This window comes from Gracilinanus agilis, chromosome X (assembly GCF_016433145.1).
Source record: "Gracilinanus agilis isolate LMUSP501 chromosome X, AgileGrace, whole genome shotgun sequence".
Classification (NCBI taxonomy): Eukaryota; Metazoa; Chordata; class Mammalia; order Didelphimorphia; family Didelphidae; genus Gracilinanus; species Gracilinanus agilis.
The window spans coordinates 54,224,348-54,245,485 of record NC_058136.1 but is presented as its reverse complement, the minus strand read 5'-3'; the positions used below and the strand labels follow the sequence as shown (position 1 = coordinate 54,245,485).

Below are 21,138 nucleotides of genomic sequence, written 5' to 3'. Positions count from 1 at the left end.
TTCTCTATTCTTAGCCTTATATATGTTCAGATTTATATATTCTTTCCCTTGTTTTATAACCTACATTAAATCAGCCCAACTCTCAAGTTTCAATTTAGCTGTGAAATAATCTCTTTCTTTGATATTCTACATCACGTATAATCTTTATCATTCATTTAATACCACAAGCTTGCACAAAACAATTTTGTTGGGGTGTAAATCCAGGTGATTTTTTTAAAAAAAGTAAACATTTATTGAATAGAAAATCATAGACCTTTTTCCACCAGACTAAAAGTGACCCAAATGTAACTAAAATTAATTTTTGAAATTAAAAAAATTAAACTTTAGTTGGAAAATTATAAAGAACAAGTATAGATCCAAAAAAGAAATATAAGAAGATACCCTACTCCTTTGCAGAGGTGGGAGGTCCACAAATCTTGTACACTGCTGATTGTCAGGCTTTTTAATGTATTGGTCAGTTATGCTGATTATTTCCTCTTTTTTTTGTTGTTTTAAGACTGCTATTTATATATGGGATAGTTCTCTGGGATGGGGAAGGATACTGGGGTAAATTATGGTGATTTAAAAAAAAAGACAAAAATAGACATTTATTTAAAACCCCAAACGTGTTTTATTGATTAAACTTTAAAAATTCAAGTGTAAAAATGAAACAAAAAACTCCTACACTTTCTTTAGCCATATTACCTCACTCCTATGTATAGCACTGTTCCCTTAACTTTCCCCACCTTTATATTTTAGTTTCCCAACTAGAAGGTTTAGGGTTGGCTCTCATCTTTGCACCCCAAAACCAGACACTTAGGATATCAGATCCAATTCAATGCACAAGCCGTTTGGTGGGAAGGGGGGAGACATTCTATTAAAGGGGTAGGAATGAGAGAATGCCTAATAGGTGTGAAACTGAGTCCTGGAGAAAGACTCTGGCATCTTCCCTCAACATTTTCTTTTAGGCTAAGTGATCAGAGGGGTAATCTTCCAAGCCGAGGATCCCCTTTGGGGGAAGGCTGCAGAGGCATTAGGGTCGGGCCCAGAGGGGGAGGAGCATCTTGTGATTTTTTTCCCCCTAAAAATTGTTTTTAGTTTTCTTCATTTTCTAGGACATCCCTCCCCAACGAGTCATCCCTGACAACAAAAATTTCTAAATGTGTGTGTGTGTGAATACAGAATTTATAAAGGCTTAATGCAGAGAAAGCTGCTGGGGATGCTTAGGGAGGGCAGGGTTCTTAGCCCACTCACTTCCGGCCCCGCTCAGTTGCCGACATCTGGCAGCCTCCCATCCTCCCATCCCCCACTCCCGCGGCCGCCGCTGCACTTACCTTTCTCCCAAAGCCAAACGCGTGCTCCCCAAGTCCCGACCTCGCGTCGCCCACACGACGAGAGGGAGAGAGGGAAGGGAGGGAACCCGCGGAGTAAGGAGAGAGGGAGGCGCACCACCGCCCTCCAGCCGCACCTGCGAAAATCCCGCCTTCCCTGCAGCCTCCCCACCCCCGAGCCACTTCCGCTGCCTCGCTCTGAGTTGCCCTCCACCGGAACCCCGCCCAGAGCGCGCCAGACGGCCAGGGAGGGGGCAGGGGCGGGGCTGCCGAACGCTTCCGGTGCCCGCGCGGCTGCTCAGGCGTTGCGCCTCCCGCCGTCGTCAAGTCGTCGTCGCCTAGAGATCGCAGTTATCAGTCGCTAGCGTCGGTGCCGGCGGCTGCTTGTCTCTCTGGACTTTGGTGAGTGGGCCAGAGCCTTTGAGAAGCGAGCGAGCCTCGATCCATTGAATGAGGGAGGTAGAACCATTACTGGTTCAAGAGAAAAAAAAAACAGGGAGTGGGGCAGGGAGCTGTGAAGAAAATCGGCCAGGGGGGCCTCGGAGCCGGAGGGGACCCCAGAGGCCGTGCTCGCCCTTTATTCTTGGGGAAATTGAGGCAAAGAGAAGTTTTAGCCCCTAGATGGGGAGGCAGTGTGGTATAGTGGAAAGCACTTAACTTCGAGTCTCAGGATCTGAGTTCGATTTCCGCCTCTACCTCTTAATACTTGTGTGAGTGTGGGCAGATTAGTCCCTTCCCGGGCTCTTAGCCTTCTCCTCAGCAAAATGTGGGCCACTAAGCCTTATTTGGTGCCATGGGTCCCCTCTGGCCGTCTCAGAACCGTGTTTTTAAATGTTAGGATAACAATTGGAAAGGAATTCTGTGGAAAAACGGGTATCAAATACTTTTAAAATGAGGCCCTGGACCAGATGAACTGTAAGAACAGTGTTAACAGGGCCAGCCCTTTGGTAGAAATTAAACCCCTAGAGAATTCCAGAATTTCATTTTCTTGTCAGTTGCCCCATCTTTTCCCGCCTTCTTTCAGGACTTTAAGAGGTCTGGCATTTTTTCAGATGAATAAACTAAAGCTCGGGGAGGTTAAAGTCATTGCTAATAATTAATTAAACCCTTATATATTTTATACATTTAAAACCTTGTGAGCATGGTCAATAATAATGGGATGTACTTTTCTAAGGGTACCAGAAAAAGTTGGTGCATTGACTGGAAATCAGTTTCTTAAAAATCCAATCAAAATATTTCTACTGTCGTTTTGACAAACTTCCCCCCCCTCCAAGATATGAGTATCCCCCTGTTGGAAAGCCCAGACTAAATTATTTTGTCCCCAGAGGAGAACCTGAAATGAATCTGAGCTACCTGGCCAAAGTATTTTAGAATTTAGAATTCTGCTGGGAAGTCCTCTGTTGAAAGTGCCCTGGCAGAAGCTTGCACATCAGTAGAAGAGTTGAGGTGATGTTAAGGGGTAGTTGATATAGCCCTCAGCTTCTGGCATTTATTTTATTTGCTTTATTTTAATGGACCTTCCCCTCTTAATTTGTATTTAGTCTTTGAATGCATATAAATTTTTGTGTGAAGCAAGAGAGAAGAAATGACTATCACAAGTAATACATTTGTGGTTGGTTTGTTTTTAGCCCCCTTCTCTCATGCTGGGTGTCTCTCAGGGCTTCTGTAGAGAAAAAGGATACTCTGAAATGCTTTGCTTTCTATGCTTTTCCAAAGATTTCTTAAGCTATCTTTATGGATTGAGCTTTTAATAGCAGCTACAGGATTTAGGGGATCACATAGAGCTTCTTTAACTCCATATGTATTAAGAACTCTTTAAAGAGATTTAAATTTAAAGCCCAATCATGACCTATTGATTGCTGGGCTTTGTGCATTAATAATAACGATATCTGATATATGCGTATGTATATACATACACATGTTTGAGCTTTAAAGTTTATTAATGTACTGGTATGCAGTTTGTCATTTGAACCCCCCAATAGCCCTGTGACATTGGTACTACAGGTATAAGCTCCTTTTTATAGATGATGAAACTAAGAATCAGGTTAAAGGATTTGACCCTGCTTATATAGCTGGGAAGCATCAGATATAGGACTTGAACCTAGATTTCTTTGATGCTAGGGTCATTACTCTATCCATTGTGATGTGCTACTGCCTTTCTGATCTTGTTCTCTAATCTAAGGTAAAGGGGATTTGGGGCTTTGTTTTATGGCATAGCACAAAAAAATTTTTTTTAACTTTTATCCTTCCTGATCATTTAACTTTGAACCTAATTGTCAGGTTGAATATAAACATTGCATTCTCTCCACCCCTGGGAAATTCTTTACACTGAAAAACTTGGCGATCCCGGCATCCAGGAAGCTCTTTATGAAAGCCAAGGTATTCCAGGTATGCCCCTAATTAAATCTAATAAGTGGATATTAGAAATTACAAAAAAGAGTGGGAATGTGATTATTCAACTTAAAAAAGGTAAAATAGACCTGGTAGATGTAGTCACAAAGCCACAGGAAGCTGCATGTGCTCCAAATAAATGCTTACCTTGTTTCAATGCAGAGAAGTGAATAGATAATGAGAAATTTAAGTAGATTGCCCTCAAAGCAGCATAGACCACTATTCCAAAGGGTTTTGGTGTTCATTGTGGCTCTCACTTTATTTCCCTTTTTGTCTGTGATTTTTGCAGATTATGTAATCTCCTGAGAAAGATAGAGTCCTTTCTTTTTCTTTTCTTTTTCTTTCTTTTTTTTTAGAGTCCTTTCTTGTGTTGTTGGGCTGCAACTCTTCACATAAGAATGTAGCATGTTATTGTTAGGAGCTTTTACTTTATGAAATAGATATAGTTGATATCAAGAGAACTTGTATAGTTTAAATTAAATTCTCCTTGGGGATATAAATAGTTTTCAATTAGAAAGAAATGGTAGGGATTAAATAGTGTTTTTGAGCTGTATGCAACTGTACTTGTTAGAGGACTTGTAAAACAACCAATACTTCATATCTGGAGATAGCATTTATAGTGAATAATTGAAGGAAACAAAGGGGTTTTCACTGACTATTTGTGGTTTTTATTTTTCCCACCCCCGAAATCAAGAAGGCAAGATGAGCAAGAACAAAGAAGATCCTCCCCATGAGCTGGAAAACCAGTTTATATTACGCCTGCCTCCGGTAAGGAATCCTGGAGAATTGGCGCTAATGCCTGGAGGTTGAGTTTGAGTGGCTTTTACTCACACTATGCTACTTTGGGCAAACTGACATGTAAGGATTCTGTTTGGTTGTAGGTTGTTAAGTATAAAACCTTTATTTAAGAGGAACTTGGTCACAAAGAACCCAGTTCTAGTATTGTACTATATAACCTCCTCATTGAGGTTCTCTTTTCCCTATTCATGACTATTTACTTTAGAGAGCTAGTTTTTCAAATAATATTAATCCCAAATAACTCTATTAACTCTCATAGGGGTCTTTGTGTCTACTGCCTATCACAGTAGCTGACTCATTATTGGAAGGTCTAATTGAAGTAAATTGATGTGAATCATGGACTTAGAGCTAAAAGTATTCTCTAGTACTAGAGACCTAGTTCAGTTTTGCCATTTTACAGATGAATGACCTGAAGCCCAGAGAACCAAAGTGACTTGCCTGAGGTTATGCAGATATTAAGTAGTTAGTGCTCTGACAGGTCCTTTACTGTATCTCTGGTTACCCTATCCAGTTGGGAGTCCCTTTTTTAGTAGACACTAGGCTTATTCTGATTTAGAATGCTTGTGTACCTGTAAACAGATTGTTAAATTAGCAGGATACTTACTACCTGACAGAGCTCCTCCATTGATATGAAAGTGTGTTGTGATATCGAAACCTGAATACCATCTGGGAATGGAAAGAATGGTCCTTTTGAATACTATTTTAGGGCCTCTTTCTCCTTTGATATCTGGATCTAGTCTTTGAAATGGATCTCAAAAGTGGCATCCAGTGGGAAGTGCCATATATTACAGCATATAAATTGCCCTTGGCTGGAATAAACAAAGTTTCCCTCAAATTGGGGTCAGGTTATATACTCGAATATTTGCAGATCAGACCCTCTCCTGACTTTTAGCAGCTAGAGCTGATAGTCAATGGGGTAGGTCTAGAACCTATGGGAGGAGGAGTCCTTTCTTTGCAGCTCTAAGAATGAGGGTCAATCTTTGTGCGAGGTTGACTTAGATATCCTGATAAATGGTTAAAAAATATAGCTCCAGGAATGCCAAGTAGCTGCTCTCTCTATCTGTCTATCTAGAAACCGGTTTGAAGGTTGGATTTAAGAGCAGAATTTCCCTGGCACATCTCTTCTGCCATCTGGCATACATGTGACCAGCTTTGTAAATTTTTCTTCTTTTCAGGAATACGCTTCTACTGTGAGAAGGGCAATACAATCTGGAAATGTCAACCTGAAAGACAAATTAACCATCGAATTACATCGTAAGTATTCCATATATTTTTCATGGTCTCTTCTATCCCATATTATAAGTGAGTGGGCAATGTCTTATTTTTTTAGACTCAGTTTTGTTTTATTTTCAGATTAGCTTTTTTTGTCTTCCCCATCTCCCACCCCACTTTTGAAAAAGCAGGAAAAACAAGATCTGTTACAAACTCCTAATTCAAACAGAGCAAATTCCCACCTTAGCCACTGGGCTTTGCTCTGTACTCTCAAGTTTGTCAAGCTTGCTTGCTCTCTCTGGAGGTGGGTGGCAGGTTTCATCAGGAGTCCTCTGGAACTCCAGTTGGCCATTGTGTTGATCAGAGTTCCTAAGTCTTTTAAAGTTGTTATCTTTACCATATTGCTGTCATTGGGTCCATTCATTAGTCTCATTTCACTTAGCAGCAGCTCATCCTAGTCTTCCCAGATTTCTCTGAAACCATCCAGAGGACAACACAGCTAAAAGCTATCACTTTGTACCTATGGGAGTGCCTGGGGATTGGCTCCTAGAGATCAGACAGATAATGCTGACTGTCTTCTATCTGATATTCAGCTTCCTTGGTTCCTCACTATCCAAGGGAATAGCAAATGCTGGCCTTTCTTTATGAAGATAACATTTCAGGACTCCCCACAGGGAGGAAGTGTGTTTTCCAGAATGGTTGATGTTTCACTGAGCTGTTCAAACAAGCTGGACGAGTTTTGCTGGCCATTTGCATGCTTTCGTGAAGTAACTGCCCAGGACTATAGATGCATTTCCTCTGTGACAGTAACTGGAGATCAGACCCACAACTATGGTCCCCAGCACCATTCTAGAACAGCTTCCCCTCCTCCCCTCCTACAAAAGTATGTATCTGCAATGACCTCCCCTACAGTGATAAATATTTGAGTTCTAAAAAGCTCTCTTGATATTCTATATCTGGAACATGAATGTTTCTGAAGGCTAGTTTGAATGAGTGGAATACATTGCTTAGAGCAACACAAAAATACAGCATTTACAGCGATACAAAATTTCCCACAGAAAACCATAGCTTCGCCAAGCTATTCAGTCCTCAACCATTAATAGGAAATTCAGCATCTCCTAGAAGAGTAGGGAGTTTATGGATACCATGCCACCTACCATTTTTCCTCAGGTTACTGGCCACATAAAACAACTCTTCGCAGTCTTACTGTTAAAAGAAATGGTAGAGTTCCTAATAAAATACAATGCATGTACCTTGTTATCATGTAGGTCCTCATTAGTGTGACCCTAGGAGGCCTACAGTTTATTGAAAATGTCAGGATTAAGCTTTTTTAAAAATTTGTCCTTAGCTGATGGACGTCATGGAATTGTCCGTGTGGATCGTGTCCCATTAGCCTCTAAGCTGGTTGACCTTCCCTGTGTTATTGGAAGCTTGAAAACTATTGATAAGAAAACCTTTTACAAAACTGCGGACATCTGCCAGGTATGGACTGTCTTGTCTTTCCTAATCTCCACGAATTCTCACATCTCCCAGGTATTCTATTGTATTTGGGGAATGACTCCTTGCTCTCACTGATTTCTAGGCTAAAGACCCAAGGATGAAATTCCATGCTTCCTTTTGGTGTTTTGAGACTTAACTGTTCATTGCCATTACCTCTTGTCATACAAGCAGCTTGTGGAGTGTGGAACCTCCTGTTTGTCCTTTGTAGTGATTCATTATTTGAAAAATAAGAGCAGCTGGGATCTTCTCTGGCTCCTTCTTGCTGAAGCACCCTGCAGTTGACCATAGAGGTATAGCCTGGTTCTTATTCATCATCTCCGTTGTTGATTTCTTGTTTTCTTTGTTAATCAAAATGCCAGGATTTGTTTTCCAACATACTTCTTCCTCTGCAGTGGTAAGTACTCTAGTTCCCAAATCTAGCTTTTGCTAGGTTCTGTATTTGTAATGCTGCCTCAAGGCAAGATGACGTCTGTAAAATACCACACACCCCTGACCTTTTATCGAGTTTTACTGAAGCCTTCTGTTTTCACATCAGTCATTTCTGGATATATATTCCCAATTCCCATACCCTCTGGTCAGCTTTTTCTTATAACAGGAAAACAGTTATGGAGTCAAATGCCGTGGCCACATCCTACGGTGTATACAACATTCCCCAACCTCAGCTGTCCCCTCCTTCCCCCTGACTTCCTTTAAAGGGAGACCTAATATTTTCATCTCTTCTCAGGAGCCAGAATTTGTCATTTATAATGACAAAGGGTTAGCTTTGTTTTGTGGTTCAGTTCCTGTGTCTCTCTGAAATCTTTGTCATTTATTACAGCACAGTCACATTTCTTTACGTTATGATGCCACAGTTTGTTCAATCATTCCCTGGCCAGTGGGCACTCATTTTGTTTCTAGCACTTAGTACAAAGCCTGGCATATAGATGTTTAGTCAATGCTTGAGCATTCCATTTCTTTGCCACTTCAAAAGGCACTGCCATGAATATGTTGGCATCTATTATACCTTTGTTTCTGGTTTTTTATGTCCTTGGTGGTATATGCCCAGCAGAGGGATTTCTAGGTTTAAGACTTTATAAGCATTTGTCTTATATAATCCTGAGTCGGTATCTAAAACAGTTGAACCAATCCACAAGTCCACCAAGAGCAGATTATTCATATACCTGCTTTATTACTATCTCTAGTATTGGCTCTCTTGACATCTTTTCAGTTTGCTAGGGTTGCGGTGAAACCTCAAAAGTTATTTCAGTTTATATTTCTCTTATCCATTGTGAACTCCCTCCTTGCTCCAAGTCATCTCAACATTCTCGCCTCTCTCCCCCAGTGCTCTAGTTAGAAGGAAGATGCAGTCACTGATGTCTGCTGTTTCCTCTTGTATTGCTTACAGATATTCCCAGATCTCCCCCATAGTTAAAAAACTTTCGCTTCACCCTAGCATCCCCTAAAGCTGTCATCCTTTTCAGTCAGATTCCTAGAAGAAACCATTTATACTTCTTGCTTCCCCTTTCTTACCACCAATCTTTCAGCTTCTAACCTCAGTGGTCAACAGAAACTTCTCTCCACAGTTACCCATGCTTTATTATTTGCTGAAGCTGATGGCTTTTTCCCAGTCCTTATCCTTCTTGTCGCACTGGACATGGCTGACCACTCTGTCCTCCTGAGTGCCCTTTCCTCCCTCTGTACTATACACACTCTGTGATCCTGTCAGCTCCTGACATTAGCTGAAGTGTTCTAGATAAGATGGCATTTGTAAAATGCTTTGCAAAACTTAAGGTGCTATATAAATGCTAGCTATTATTGTTGGTATTGTTAGGCCACATCCATAGTTTCCTCTCAGCAAAGAAGAGAGAGGGATACTTTCTCAGATCTCTTTCTTTGGGGCTAGCCTTGGACATTACATTTTACAGCTTTCGGTTTCACAAATGGAATTCACAATAAAGCATATTGTCATTTCTTAGAAATTTTCAGTGGCTCCCTCTAGTTTCTAGGATAAGATACAAAGCTGGCTTTTAGAACCTTTCGCATTCTGCCTCCAGGCTACCCTTCCAGGCTTATTTCATGTTCTTTTACTTCACGTGCTTCACATTCCGAACAAAGTGGCCTTGTTGTTGCCAAGACTTGGTGTTCCATTGTCCACCTCTGTGCCTTTCTCTAAGCTTTACTCCATGCCCAGAATGTACTCCCTTCCCACCTCTACCTTATAGCATCCTTAGCTCCCTTCCAAACTGAATTGGGACCACTCACTGCAACCATTTAAGGGAGGACTCCTTGTGTGAGTTGAACATCCTATTTCCGGGAGTGGGATGACAGCTCCCATGATGGCTTTCCAGTTTTCTCTTTTTCTATAGGAAAAGATCTGTCCTTTGACATGTATTAGAGTTGCTCCCTCCTTTTAGAAAGTTCTAGGGCGGTGATTGGCAGGGAGCTCTCTCCATTTCCAGACCAATGGTTTGGCATCTCTGTGTGCTATAACTGTTTGAGGTGGTCGAATGTTCCCTATTTTACTTGAGGTCGGTTAGTAAGTGGGCTGTGCAGAATCTCAGTCAAGATCCTAAGTAGTGTGGGTCCATGTGGGCTCAGGGGGATACTTACCCCTGGAGCTATAGGGAAGAGTGGGAGACTTTCTCTGCTGGTTTGGGGGATGAAAGAAGAGAAATCAAATCAAAAAGCAATTAAAGCTACATGGGTATACAGGAAAATAGCTGGTTGGTTTAGGCATGGGTGTCCTCAAGCAGGTCTGGCCAGTGCCAAGAGAATGGCCTCGGACTGTTCCCTTAAGGGAGAACCAGAGACCTCTGCTGGGGATCCCTTGGGATTCTGCATAGGAATGCTAACTCCTATAAGGGAGTAGGAAATAATGATACATGAAGATCCCACTATGGTGGAGGGAAACCCCAACAGAACTATGTAAAAATGTGTGTATACCCATGTGTTTGTTTTATGGCAAGCAATAGCAGCTATTCAGAGGTTAGCATGGCATAGGTGCACAATTTTGAGAAACAAGCATATTCTAGTACGCTTGTTAAGAAGGTCAAAGAAAGCCCAAGCCAGACTTCTATCAAATGAATCACTGCGGTTATAGCTTTTTTTTTTTTTTTTTTAATTTTTTTTTTAAACCCTTGTACTTCGGTGTATTGTCTCATAGGTGGAAGATTGGTAAGGGTGGGCAATGGGGGTCAAGTGACTTGCCCAGGGTCACACAGCTGGGAAGTGGCTGAGGCCGGGTTTGAACCTAGGACCTCCTGTCTCTAGGCCTGACTCTCACTCCACTGAGCTACCCAGCTGCCCGGTTACAGCTTTTTAAATCACTTCTACCTTGCTTATTTAAGAATTCTCCACCTAGCTACACTTGTGAAAGGTACCTCTTTTCATTTTCTTCTTAAGTTGGTTTTTTATGTAACCTCTTATATTTAGGTACCTTTTCGGTGGTAAGGGTGGTGGTCCACTGTTAAAACCAGCACCCAACATCTAAGTCATGGAGCCTCAAACAACTTTTTTGATTTTGGGGGGGGGTGGGGGGTTGCTGTTTGTAGATGCTTGTGAGTACTGTGGATGGAGATCTTTATCCACCTCTGGAAGAACCAGCTGCCACTAATGATCCAAAACTAAACAAGAAAAAGGATAGGGACAGAGAGAAGAAATTCATCTGGAACCATGGCAGTAAGTGAGAAACCTTTTTCTTGCCCTGGCCTACTTGTTATGATCGCTGAACCCTACTTAGTGGTGACTCTGCCATAGGCCCCTAGCCAGAGTTTAAAAGGACCTGATCTTGGACTTCGGACTTCTTACAGAATCCTAGCCTCTTATTTCTTGTGTATAATAGCTTTCTGTCAAGTGCTGTAATTCTATAACCAGCTTATGTCACTTCTTATAGATTCTTAGAGTAGGATGAGTTTCCTTTTCCTCAAAACTGTTTAGACTGATGTCTTACCAACAGTTAGGCTGATACATGTCACTTTGTTTTATTTGTTTCAGTCACTCTGCCACTAAAGAATGTCAGAAAGAGAAGATTCCGGAAAACAGCCAAGAAGAAGGTAAATTCTCACTTCACAGAGTCTAGTTGTTTCTCTTCCAGGTGTGGGGGGGGAGGGGGCGGGGCGGCAGGGTGAAGATGGGAAAAGGGATCAAGATGAGATCTGGCTATAGTACTTATTTAAAGGTTCAGGAAACACTTTGGACCATGGCATTCATAAATAGAGGATGCCACAGCCTGGTCTCAGTCTTTAGCCCTTGACTGAGCATGAGTAGACAGACTTTTTTCTATTCCTAACTGCTTCATCTTTGATTCTTAAGGAAGCCACTGATACCTGCTAAAGAACAAAGGATCATTTGTGGATTGCCCCTCCCCTCACCCATGTGGTCCTCCTGCTCCCCCTCTCCCCAAGATTAGTTCACCAAATTGGAATCTGAAGGGGTGTAATATTGCTTGTTCATTATTTCAGCTTGACTTAGACTTAATAGTTCATTTGAATTGAATAAGCTGGGAAGGGCATAACAGCTTCTGGAAGTCCTATCCCTAATTTGCCTCACTGAAAAATGATTTTGACATTTTATATCTTTCAAATAACTCCCAGAGAAGAAAGAAACTAGCAGATTGAAGAAAACATTATATGCAGCAGCAACAGAAATATTGTTTGAAGAATAACTGTGAATGTTCACCTCCAGAGAAAAAAACTGAGAAATAAAAATGCCCATGACATAGTTTTATATGTACCTTTTTTTTTTTGATCAAATGATGCCTTCTGTAGTTCAGAGACAGGAGGGAGGGAGATACCTGGGAAATTAAATGTGACAAACTAATTTTTTTTAAACCACAAATAGCTCCCAGGGGAAAATGTTCTATTTGTCTGGTACCTTTGTCATCTGCTTCTCTCTGTCTCTTAGCTACTTATTGTGAAGGCAGCATCAGATATCAGTGTATAAAGGCAGTATCTTGGAAATCAGGTTTCAGTTTTACAGACAATTGTTTACTATCACTGAGCCTCCCTTCTGAGGTCCTGATTTCAATTTGTAACTTGTCACTTTGGTTGCTCTGGAGATAATTGTTTAAGATAAGATTCAAGGGGGAACATGCAGATAAGACTTGCTTTTTATAAGACTGTATCTAATAACAAAGATACGAGGAGCAGAAATTTGGGGATTTGAAATTTCAAGTCAGATTATTTCTCAATAGCTAATAAGGGATGCAGGGTTACTATTGCAAAGTCAGTGCAAATACTTAATAACAGCAAGAGCTAAATTCTGCTGTAAAGTTTTAAGATGGAAAAAACAAAACCCCCTAAGTCATTTGTTCAATGGGAGAAAACTCCCATATCCTGTGCAAGCCCAGGTGCTGGAAAAAGGCTTCTTTTTCTTGCAGCTGAAGAATGCTGGTCGTTCTGATGACTTTGCCTGCAATGGTAGGCTCATCCCTGCCAGCCACTGGGTGTTTAATGCTGTTACTGTTCTTTTGTCTCCTCTGGCCCAGTACATTGAATCTCCAGATGTGGAAAAGGAAGTCAAGAGACTGCTGAGTACAGATGCCGAAGCTGTCAGTACCCGTATCCTTTTATATCCCAAATCTCGAAGCCTGGGAGATTCTCTGGGCCTCTTAACTTGGGTTTTTTTTTTCATTTAACCTTTAGCAGAGGCATTTACTAAGATGGTATGGTAAGAACAGTTGGTTCAAACCAGGAGTTCACACACTCAGTGGCCATGTTTTCTTCATTTAGCCAGCAGAAACCCAGGCCATCAGATTTGTTTTATGCTTGTGTTAATATAGGGCTGCATTGGTGAAGACGTGGCATATGGGCAGAGCTGGCTCTCGGTGAGCCACTCTGTTCCCCCTCTTCCCAGTATCTGAGGATGTTTTTGGCATGTCCCACCCCTCTGTCCAGCTGCCCAAAGCAAGTACTTCCTCCCTCAGCTCTCTCCCCTAATGTGGGAGCTCACATACAGCTTGAATTTGCCCTCTGGGCAGAAAAGGTTCACCATTGCTGAAATTGGGTATCCATTAACCACTGTGGGGACATTTTGCCATACTCAGGATATAGGCCTAATTGGGCTGAGGCCAGACTTAAGTAACATTTCAGGTAGTGAGACTCTTCAGAGACCTTGGACTCGCTCCTTTTCTCTTGTCTTTTCCTCAATCGCATATGTTTTCAGGTTGGGAGGTCATTACTGAAGATGAAACAAAGGACACAGATAACCATGGTTCCCTAACCAGCCTGGACGTCTCTCCAGGAATGAGTAGCCAAAAGCAGGGCCACAGCTCCTCAGGTACTGCATTACTTTAGGCAGAGCTAGAGCCTAGCTGGAGAGGGATTTCTGACTGTTTTGTGGATGAGCAGTTTGCACAAACCTGCTGGCCATCACTGGTAAAGGATTCCTAGGCCCCCCTTCAACCTTTCTTGGTGACTGGCTCTTTGGTTTGGGATTATTAGGATTCTAATTTCTCTTCCATCCCTGCTGGAGCTCAACTCTTAGTTATTAAATGTATAGAGAAGCCTTGTCAGTGTTTCCTGACTTTTTGTGTGAGGAGCACAACAGGTTACTGACCAGCCCCGAGGCATGGTAGTGGGAGGTATTTCAAACATTGCATTTATTTGCTGCTTCCTCTCCTTTCACACTAACAGAGCATGATGAGCTTCGAGAGATATTTAATGACATTAGCAGCAGCAGTGATGATGATGATGAACAAGATCACCATGATGATGATGATCTAAACATCATCGACATCGAGGAAGAACTGGAGAGAAGATCAGCAAGTGCATTTGATGAATCTGATGAGCAGCGCCAAGAAGATGAGAAGGCCAATCACCTCAGTAAGTGCTGAGAGTCAGGCTGCGTGAGTCCCAGTTGCCCCAGTGACTGCCGGGGATAAACAGATGTGTATCAAAGCTAGCTCACTATGATCATGGTCTACCACTAATGTGGACTAGAATAAGGAGAAACAACTTTTTCTTAGTTTTAGGACTCCAGAAGCAGATCGATATGATGAAGGGAAAGCACCAAGAGACTCAGGACAGAGCAAAACGGCAGGAAGATCTCATCTTCAAAGTGGAAAATCTGGCCCTCAAGGTGAGTTGGATGATCTCTGAGGTCAGCTGGTCTCTAGTACCTTTCTTTCTCTTCCTTCCACTCAGGGTGGCAGCACTGTTTTCCCTTCCTTATTAGCCTGGATTTGCTCATCTGTCCCCATGTACCACCCTCCTCTCCAAGAAGTGAAGGCAAGAACTCTATTGTTGCTTTTGTTCTCCTAGTACCTTTTCACCGAGTAGCTCTTAAGAATTGTGAATGGAATTGAAGTCATGCTCTCTCTTTTAGAAAAATTCTCTCCCTTCTCTCTCCTCTCTGCCCTATCATCTCCACCCATTCCCCAGGACATGTTTCTCAGGCCTATTCTCCTTGCTCATTGTTGGGTTTTCAGTTGCTCAGTTTAGCTTCCCCTTAGATCCTTTGATTTGCATCATTGCCATCATGTATGCTCTATTGGTTCTTCAGTCATTCACTTGGATTTCCCTGTTTTTTTTTTCTGAAATCCCCATATTCACAGAACCACAGAACTTTGTCATTCCTTACTGCACAGTAACATTCCTTTCTGTTTCAGAAACCACAATTTGGGGATTCTTCAATTTAGGGCACTCACTTTGTTTCCAGGTCTTTCTTTTCCCCACTTAATAGTTGCTCTCTATCCACTGAGCCACCTAGCTGCGCCTCATCTTTTTCTTTCTAATGGGGACATGTTTAAATATTAAAAAAACAATTTTGAGGAAAGGAGCCAACTGGCTTAAAGTGTATTTGTGTTAAACACCATATGTGAACCCAAAAAGCAGGGATTAGTTAGAAATGATTTAGCTTTAATTAAAGAATCCTGATTCTCAGTTTCTGAGTACCATTTGCACAGAAGAGTTCTGTTGTCTTTTCAAAATGCATTTATGTACATTATCTTCTCTTAGCGGCCTTTAAGGGAGCCAAGAATTGAATTTCTTTTTTAACTATCTTCTGTTGAATGCTTGAGGAAAGGTGAATCGTTTGCATTTTTATTCCAACATGTTTAGCAAGTTTTAATGAAAGGGCATGTGTTATTGAAAAGCATAGCTGTGAGTGGGAGGAGACTCCCAGGCCAGCTCCCACCTGAGGTAGGGTTGGATGGAGAAGCCTTCTAGTTGTTCAAAGGAACAATTGCTCCAAAACTTGATGGATTTGGGGTAAGGCCCTAAGAAGGAGCAGTCTATTGTACCTGCATTTCCACCAGATGAGATCGTGTGTATGGGAAAGGAGAAAGACAGGGACGAAATGAATTTGTGATTTCATTGGTATAGGGAACTCCTGGGGGAGGAAATTCCCTCTCCCAATATTGATTCACACCCTCTCTGCCACTTCTCTGCAGACCAGAGAGCAGCTTAGAGCATTAAGAGAGTAAGTGACTTGAGTAGGATCACACATCCAGTATATCTCAGAATCAGGGCTTTCTAGCCACTATACCAAAATGTAGACAATGTCATGTAAACGAAGGTAATTTTTCTTATTGTTGTAGCTTGATAACAATGGTTTTCAAACTTTTTTGGTATTGCAATCTCTTTATACTCTCAAATGTGACTGTCCGTGTGAGTCATATCTCTTGATACAACTTTATTGATACAACCTTAGAGATAAAAAATCTTTGTAGTAGTAGGGAAAGTGTTTCGACCTCACAGATCCCTGAAAGGCTCTCAAGGACCTGTAGGAGTTCCCAGACCACCCTCTGAAAACCCCTGCTTACTCATATTCCTTAGGAATGCTAAGATTTGGCCATAATGAAAGATCAGGGATGAGACAGCATGGAATTCCGGTTAAATGCTGTCCATTTCATTTCAAGGTAGCCAAAGGAACACAATTAACAAAGGGTTAAGATGTTATCTGAAGGCATTCTGTAAGCATTCATTTAGAGGGAAAAAAGAATGTTTTGTAGGACATTTTAGAGCTACACTGGGGAGTATGGTTTAAAGCCACAAAATTGAGGGAAAGAGAGAGCTTTTGTTAGACCCCAAGCTTTCTGCTGGACCTTCTGCCTGAAGCGCCCTTTGTCTGCCTTGGTTATTGTCTCTTTAGTGATAAGGCCTAGCATTCATTGCTTCTGTGACTTATTTTCCAGAGCCGTCTTCAGGCTGTCCTGGATGATCTCAAACAGCAGGAAGAACAAGAAAAGGAACAGGTAAGTTCTGATGGAATGGGCAAGGGCAACAGTGGCCAAATCGGCCCCGAGTAAGATGGCACAGAGTGGTAGATGGTATGGAACTAGGCTGAGGAACAAGGAGTCATGTGAAAAAGTCTACTGCCTATTTCCCCATGTAGCTGTGGCCCTGCACCGTTGTAGCAGTTTGCAAGAGCCTCTATAGACCTGGCAAGTTGAATTCTTGAGTTAGACTGGTTTTTGCTAGGGGTTTGTCTCCATGTCCCATGGATCTTGGAGAACTTCTTTCATCAAGTCACACAGCTCTCTGTCCAGGTTAAGTAGCTCTCCCCTGCCCCAATATGTAGTCGGGTGCTAGATCTGGCCATTTCTAGCTCCACAACACCTCTTGCATTTCTACCCTTCTTTCTTCTCACAAGACCACTGCCCTAATTTGGGCCCTTATCACAGCTCTTCTGGACTGTTCTAATGACCTAAGAATTTGTCTGCCTTGTTCAAGCTACCCTCCACACAGCTGCCAGAATAATCTGCCTCATGGACAGCTGTGACTATATCACTCCCCTACTCTAGAGTTTGCTGTGACTCACCATTGTCTCTAGAATAAAATGGACTCCTCCATTTGGTAGTTACAGCCCTTCTTCGTTTGGCTCCAGAATATCTTTCTAGATTGACTTCATAATGCCTTCCTTCACACACCCCTTGTTTCAGCCAAACTGAGCATTCTGTTTCCCACCTCTTTAGCCGTACAGAGTCTGTCTCCCATGCCTGGGGTGCTCTCCCCCTCCTCTGTGCCTCTTAGCACCTTGAGGTTCATTTAAGATTCAGCTTAGGTGCCATGACCTAGAGCAGGGGTTCACCTTTTTGTGTCAGGAACCCCTTTGGTAGTCCAGGGAAGCCTGTAGGCCCCTTCTCAGAAACCTGGTTTTGAATGAATCATAAAATAACATACCCCGGATTGCAAATGAAACCTATTATATTGAAATAAAGGTGGGAATGTGTATCCTCTCCAAGTTCATGGAGCCCCTGACATGGATCCCAGGTGAAGAACCCCCGACCTAGAAGTTTCTCTTGAACCCATTAGTTCTTTATATTCTCTCCCATAGACCATATTTCTGGGCCTATTTCATTATATCCCCTCCTTAGAATGTAAGCTCCTTAAGGGCAGGCTCTGTTGTATGTCTGTCGTAATATCCACGGCACTTTGTCTTGTCTTATGTATAGTAGGTGCTTAATTGACATTTGTTGGATTGGATTAAAGAAGCCAAGTGCAATGGAGTCTCCAGAGAGGGGAAGAAATGAAACTTCCTGGAGGGCCGGGGGGCTGCTTAGGAGAAGTCTTAGTGGCCTTGTAGTGATCTGACATTTTCTGGTAGGACTCATTCAAGGGAAAGTGTTTAAAGCTGAAAAAGCAAGTAAGTAAAACACATCAGTTTCTTCCTGGAGGGAATGGCATTTGAGACGGGCCTGGATTAGGGCTTTGTCTAGGAGTGAGTAGTGGTAGGAGAAGGGGGTGGAGGCAGCAGTAGTAGTTTACCTTAATTTATTAGGTAGTAGAAAGACATTGGAGGCTTCTGAGCAGGGAGGCCATTGGCGTGTTGAAAGAAGCTTTATGATGTCCAATTTAACCAAGTGTTTAGGTCTGAATGGAAGGTAAGGATCTGAAGGTGGAGAGACTAGTTAAGAGGCTAATGCGATAGTCCAGATGAAGGCCTGAACTAGGGGGCTGGATGTAGGGAAGGGGTATCACAGAACTCAATGTGGCAGCATTTGGTAAGTGGCTGTGCAAAGGCAAAGTGGGAAGTCTGCACCCTAGTTTCAAGCCTGGGTGCTTAGGAAAGGGGTGGCACCAATGGCAGAAAGAAGAAAAAGAAAATAGCTGCTTTGGGGAGGGGAGAGAAAGACTTTGATTTAGGAACACAACTACGAAACACTTTCCACACAATTAAAACTAGATCTACACAATTGGAAAAACAGTCATTGCTCGTGGGTAAGATGAGCTGAGGTTAATAAAATGACCATCCTAACCAAATTAGTTTACTTATTTAGTGCCATCGATTTAGACATCTGGAGCACGAGGGCCCTAGCATACCAGGCCAGGATGTTCGGCAAGCTTCATAAATGAGGGGCTGGAGTTCAGGAAGAAGGATGAGGTCAAAGATACAGGTTTCAGAGTTGTCTGCATAGACATGCTAAAAGGTGAGTATGTAGGGATGAGAAAGTGATGAAGGACAGAAGCTGGAGGGAAGAACTCCTCTAATTTGGGGAGTTGACTAGAGGAAAGTCCTAAGTTGGCATTATGGCCATTGAGGACGACTTAGGATATGGCTAACTGGAGACCCTCTATTGTTAGCTCTCCAGGCAGGACTGGTAACTCCGTAGGTGGCATACACATGCACAGTTGTTTTGTGAGGCTTGTTTCCCCTATGTGAATATTGCAGAGTAAAAATCAACACTAGGTATAAGGATATGAAATAGTATTTTCAAAAATCCTTGTCTTAAAGGCAATACTTTTGCTTCCTGTGTTAGCATTGGTGTAGTAGCTAGAGCAGTGAACGTGGATCCAGGAAGAGCTGTGTTTGATTTCCACCTCAGACATTTACTAGCTGTGTGACCCTGGGCAAGTCACTTAGCTTCTCTTAGCCTCAGTTTCCTCATCTGTAAAATGGGGGTGATAATAGTAGCACCTACCTCACAGGGATGTTGTGAGGCTCAAACAAGCTACTGTATGTCAAGTGTGTTGCAAACCTTGAAGCACCATATAAATGTGAGCTATTGTTAGCACTGTCAATAAATGTATATAATAAAGTCATAACAAAATAAGTTCAAATCAAATAACCAACCCAGAGAAGGAAGGCCCTGCATTCCAAGACAGTGGTGAGTTCAATAAAGCAGGCAGGACCTTACCCAATAGTATGGCAAGGAGCAGTGAGACCCAGCGTAGGCACTTTGATTGTTCTTCACCTCCTGGTTTGGCACCATGGCTGCCACTGTCCCATTTCCTGTTCCCTTGCAGAGAGTACAGTCTTCCTTTGTGCTCCCTCCTAGCAGCTTCACTACCACCTTGGAAAACTTGCTTTTCTGCGCTTTCAGTAATCCTCGCTGGGGTTATTACAGCGTTTGGCATGTGTACCCTTCCCCGGGGCACCATTTTTATCCCTGGTGAGGAATGAAAGACACCATATAAATGCCAAATGATAATTGTTCTTTTTGTTTCCTGCAAGCCTGAGTTGTGCATCATGTAAGTGAATCTAGATTTACAGATGAAATGTTTCTTCACCTCTCCCCTTGCAGCTCAGCTCCTTGCAGGAACAGCTGGACTCGCTCCTGGAGAAGTAAGGGGAACTTGGCTGCTATTCACTGTAATCTTCACACTGGCAAGCATCATGCATGCAAACTGGGGGTTCATTCTCTGGGCTGAGGATAGATAACATGAAGCTGGAAATGTGATTGCACTCACGTCTCACTGTGTTTGTGTTACCTGTTTCTGTCTTTGCATCAGTCACCCTTTTGCTTTCCCATCCTACCGCTACGTAGAAGATGACGGCGAGAGGGGCCAGGTTGCAGTGAGCTCCCAGGATTAGTGGGCTAGCCACATTAGCCTTGTCATTCAGTCTCACCTTGACCCCTGGCTTTGACTTTTTACTTCTAGAACTATTCATATTTCTGTTGGTCTGTGGGAGCAACAGAGGACTCAGCCATATTTTCCAAATAGATTTGAACCTGGAGTCTACTACAAGGGGGTTCTGCATCTGTTTTAATTCTCTCCTACGCAAAGGAGAACAAGTTGTATGCATTGTGTTAGGTATAATCTATGCCTGCCCTCACGGTGATTCCCACTGACACCACTGACCTGGTGGGTTTGAAGAAGTGTATAACTTGGTGTAGATAGGGGCAATTAAAGGGCAATGCGTTTATCTTGGCCTCTGGGGCGCACAGTAGGTCAGAAGGCCAATAAGGAGCTGTTGTCCTTAGGCTGAGCCTACAGATCCAAACTGCTTCCATCACAGGAAAATCCATGGTTCCTTCCCATTCCCACCTAGGCTTGTCATAGACTTTGATGTGAAGGTCTACCTATTTCTTGTGCTTTGTTGAAAATTGCTCAATTGGGGCTTTTTCCAAAGGTGCCAAAAAACGGATCCCCATCCTGTTAGTAGGAGCTGTGCCAGGAAGAGAGAGAATATTTCCCAGTGGATGCTTTTGGGACACAAAACCAATTAGATTGAAGCCTCAGTAGCAAAAAGGAAAGCGCTCTCTTCTGATTAATTCCTAGTGGACGAGGCAGTTCTCAGATTAATCAGACAAAATTGGGGATTTGTTGAGCAGAGGAAGGGGAATAAACAGAAGAGGAGTTTTGAAAGACACTTCTAATCTGCTGCTACTGCAAAACATCTTGAGAGGAACTGGGGCTGAGGCTTGACCTTTAGAAAAAGAAAATGAGGCAGAGGTAGATCAGCTATGTTTCTCAGGCTTATATGTATAGGGCTTTAGAGAAGCTGGTCCTTGGACCCTCGACCAGAAGCTTTTCCAACTTGGCATAGGACCTGCCGCACAGCTCTTAGGAATGCAGGATCATCTTTACTCTGATGTGGCCTTACTGGAGAAGGTTCCTGGAGGAACGAAATACTGCTGCTTGTTGGGGGAGGAAACATTTTTTCATGAAGCTTGTCCATCATTCTTATCAACCTGGCCTAATAGCGGAGCTGAAGTGGCTCTTAGCCATACCTTCTCTCCAAGGATGATTTTTCATTTGCTCTCTTACCACATTGCCCCTTAGGG

At 42.6% G+C, this 21,138-nt stretch overlaps 1 protein-coding gene across 1 annotated transcript; it reads left to right on the top strand.

The window, feature by feature from the left end:
• Positions 1-2,895: 2,895 nt before the first annotated feature.
• TAF7L (TATA-box binding protein associated factor 7 like) lies at positions 2,896-19,796 on the top strand. Its single transcript, XM_044682467.1, has 12 exons — positions 2,896-2,908; positions 4,396-4,469; positions 5,675-5,753; positions 7,060-7,193; positions 10,742-10,868; positions 11,184-11,242; positions 12,676-12,748; positions 13,353-13,466; positions 13,823-14,011; positions 14,155-14,267; positions 16,324-16,383; positions 19,654-19,796. The coding sequence occupies exons 1-12, from the start codon at positions 2,896-2,898 to the stop codon at positions 19,696-19,698; spliced, it is 1,080 nt and encodes a 359-aa protein (XP_044538402.1). The 3' UTR covers positions 19,699-19,796.
• The last annotated feature ends 1,342 nt before the right edge of the window (positions 19,797-21,138 follow it).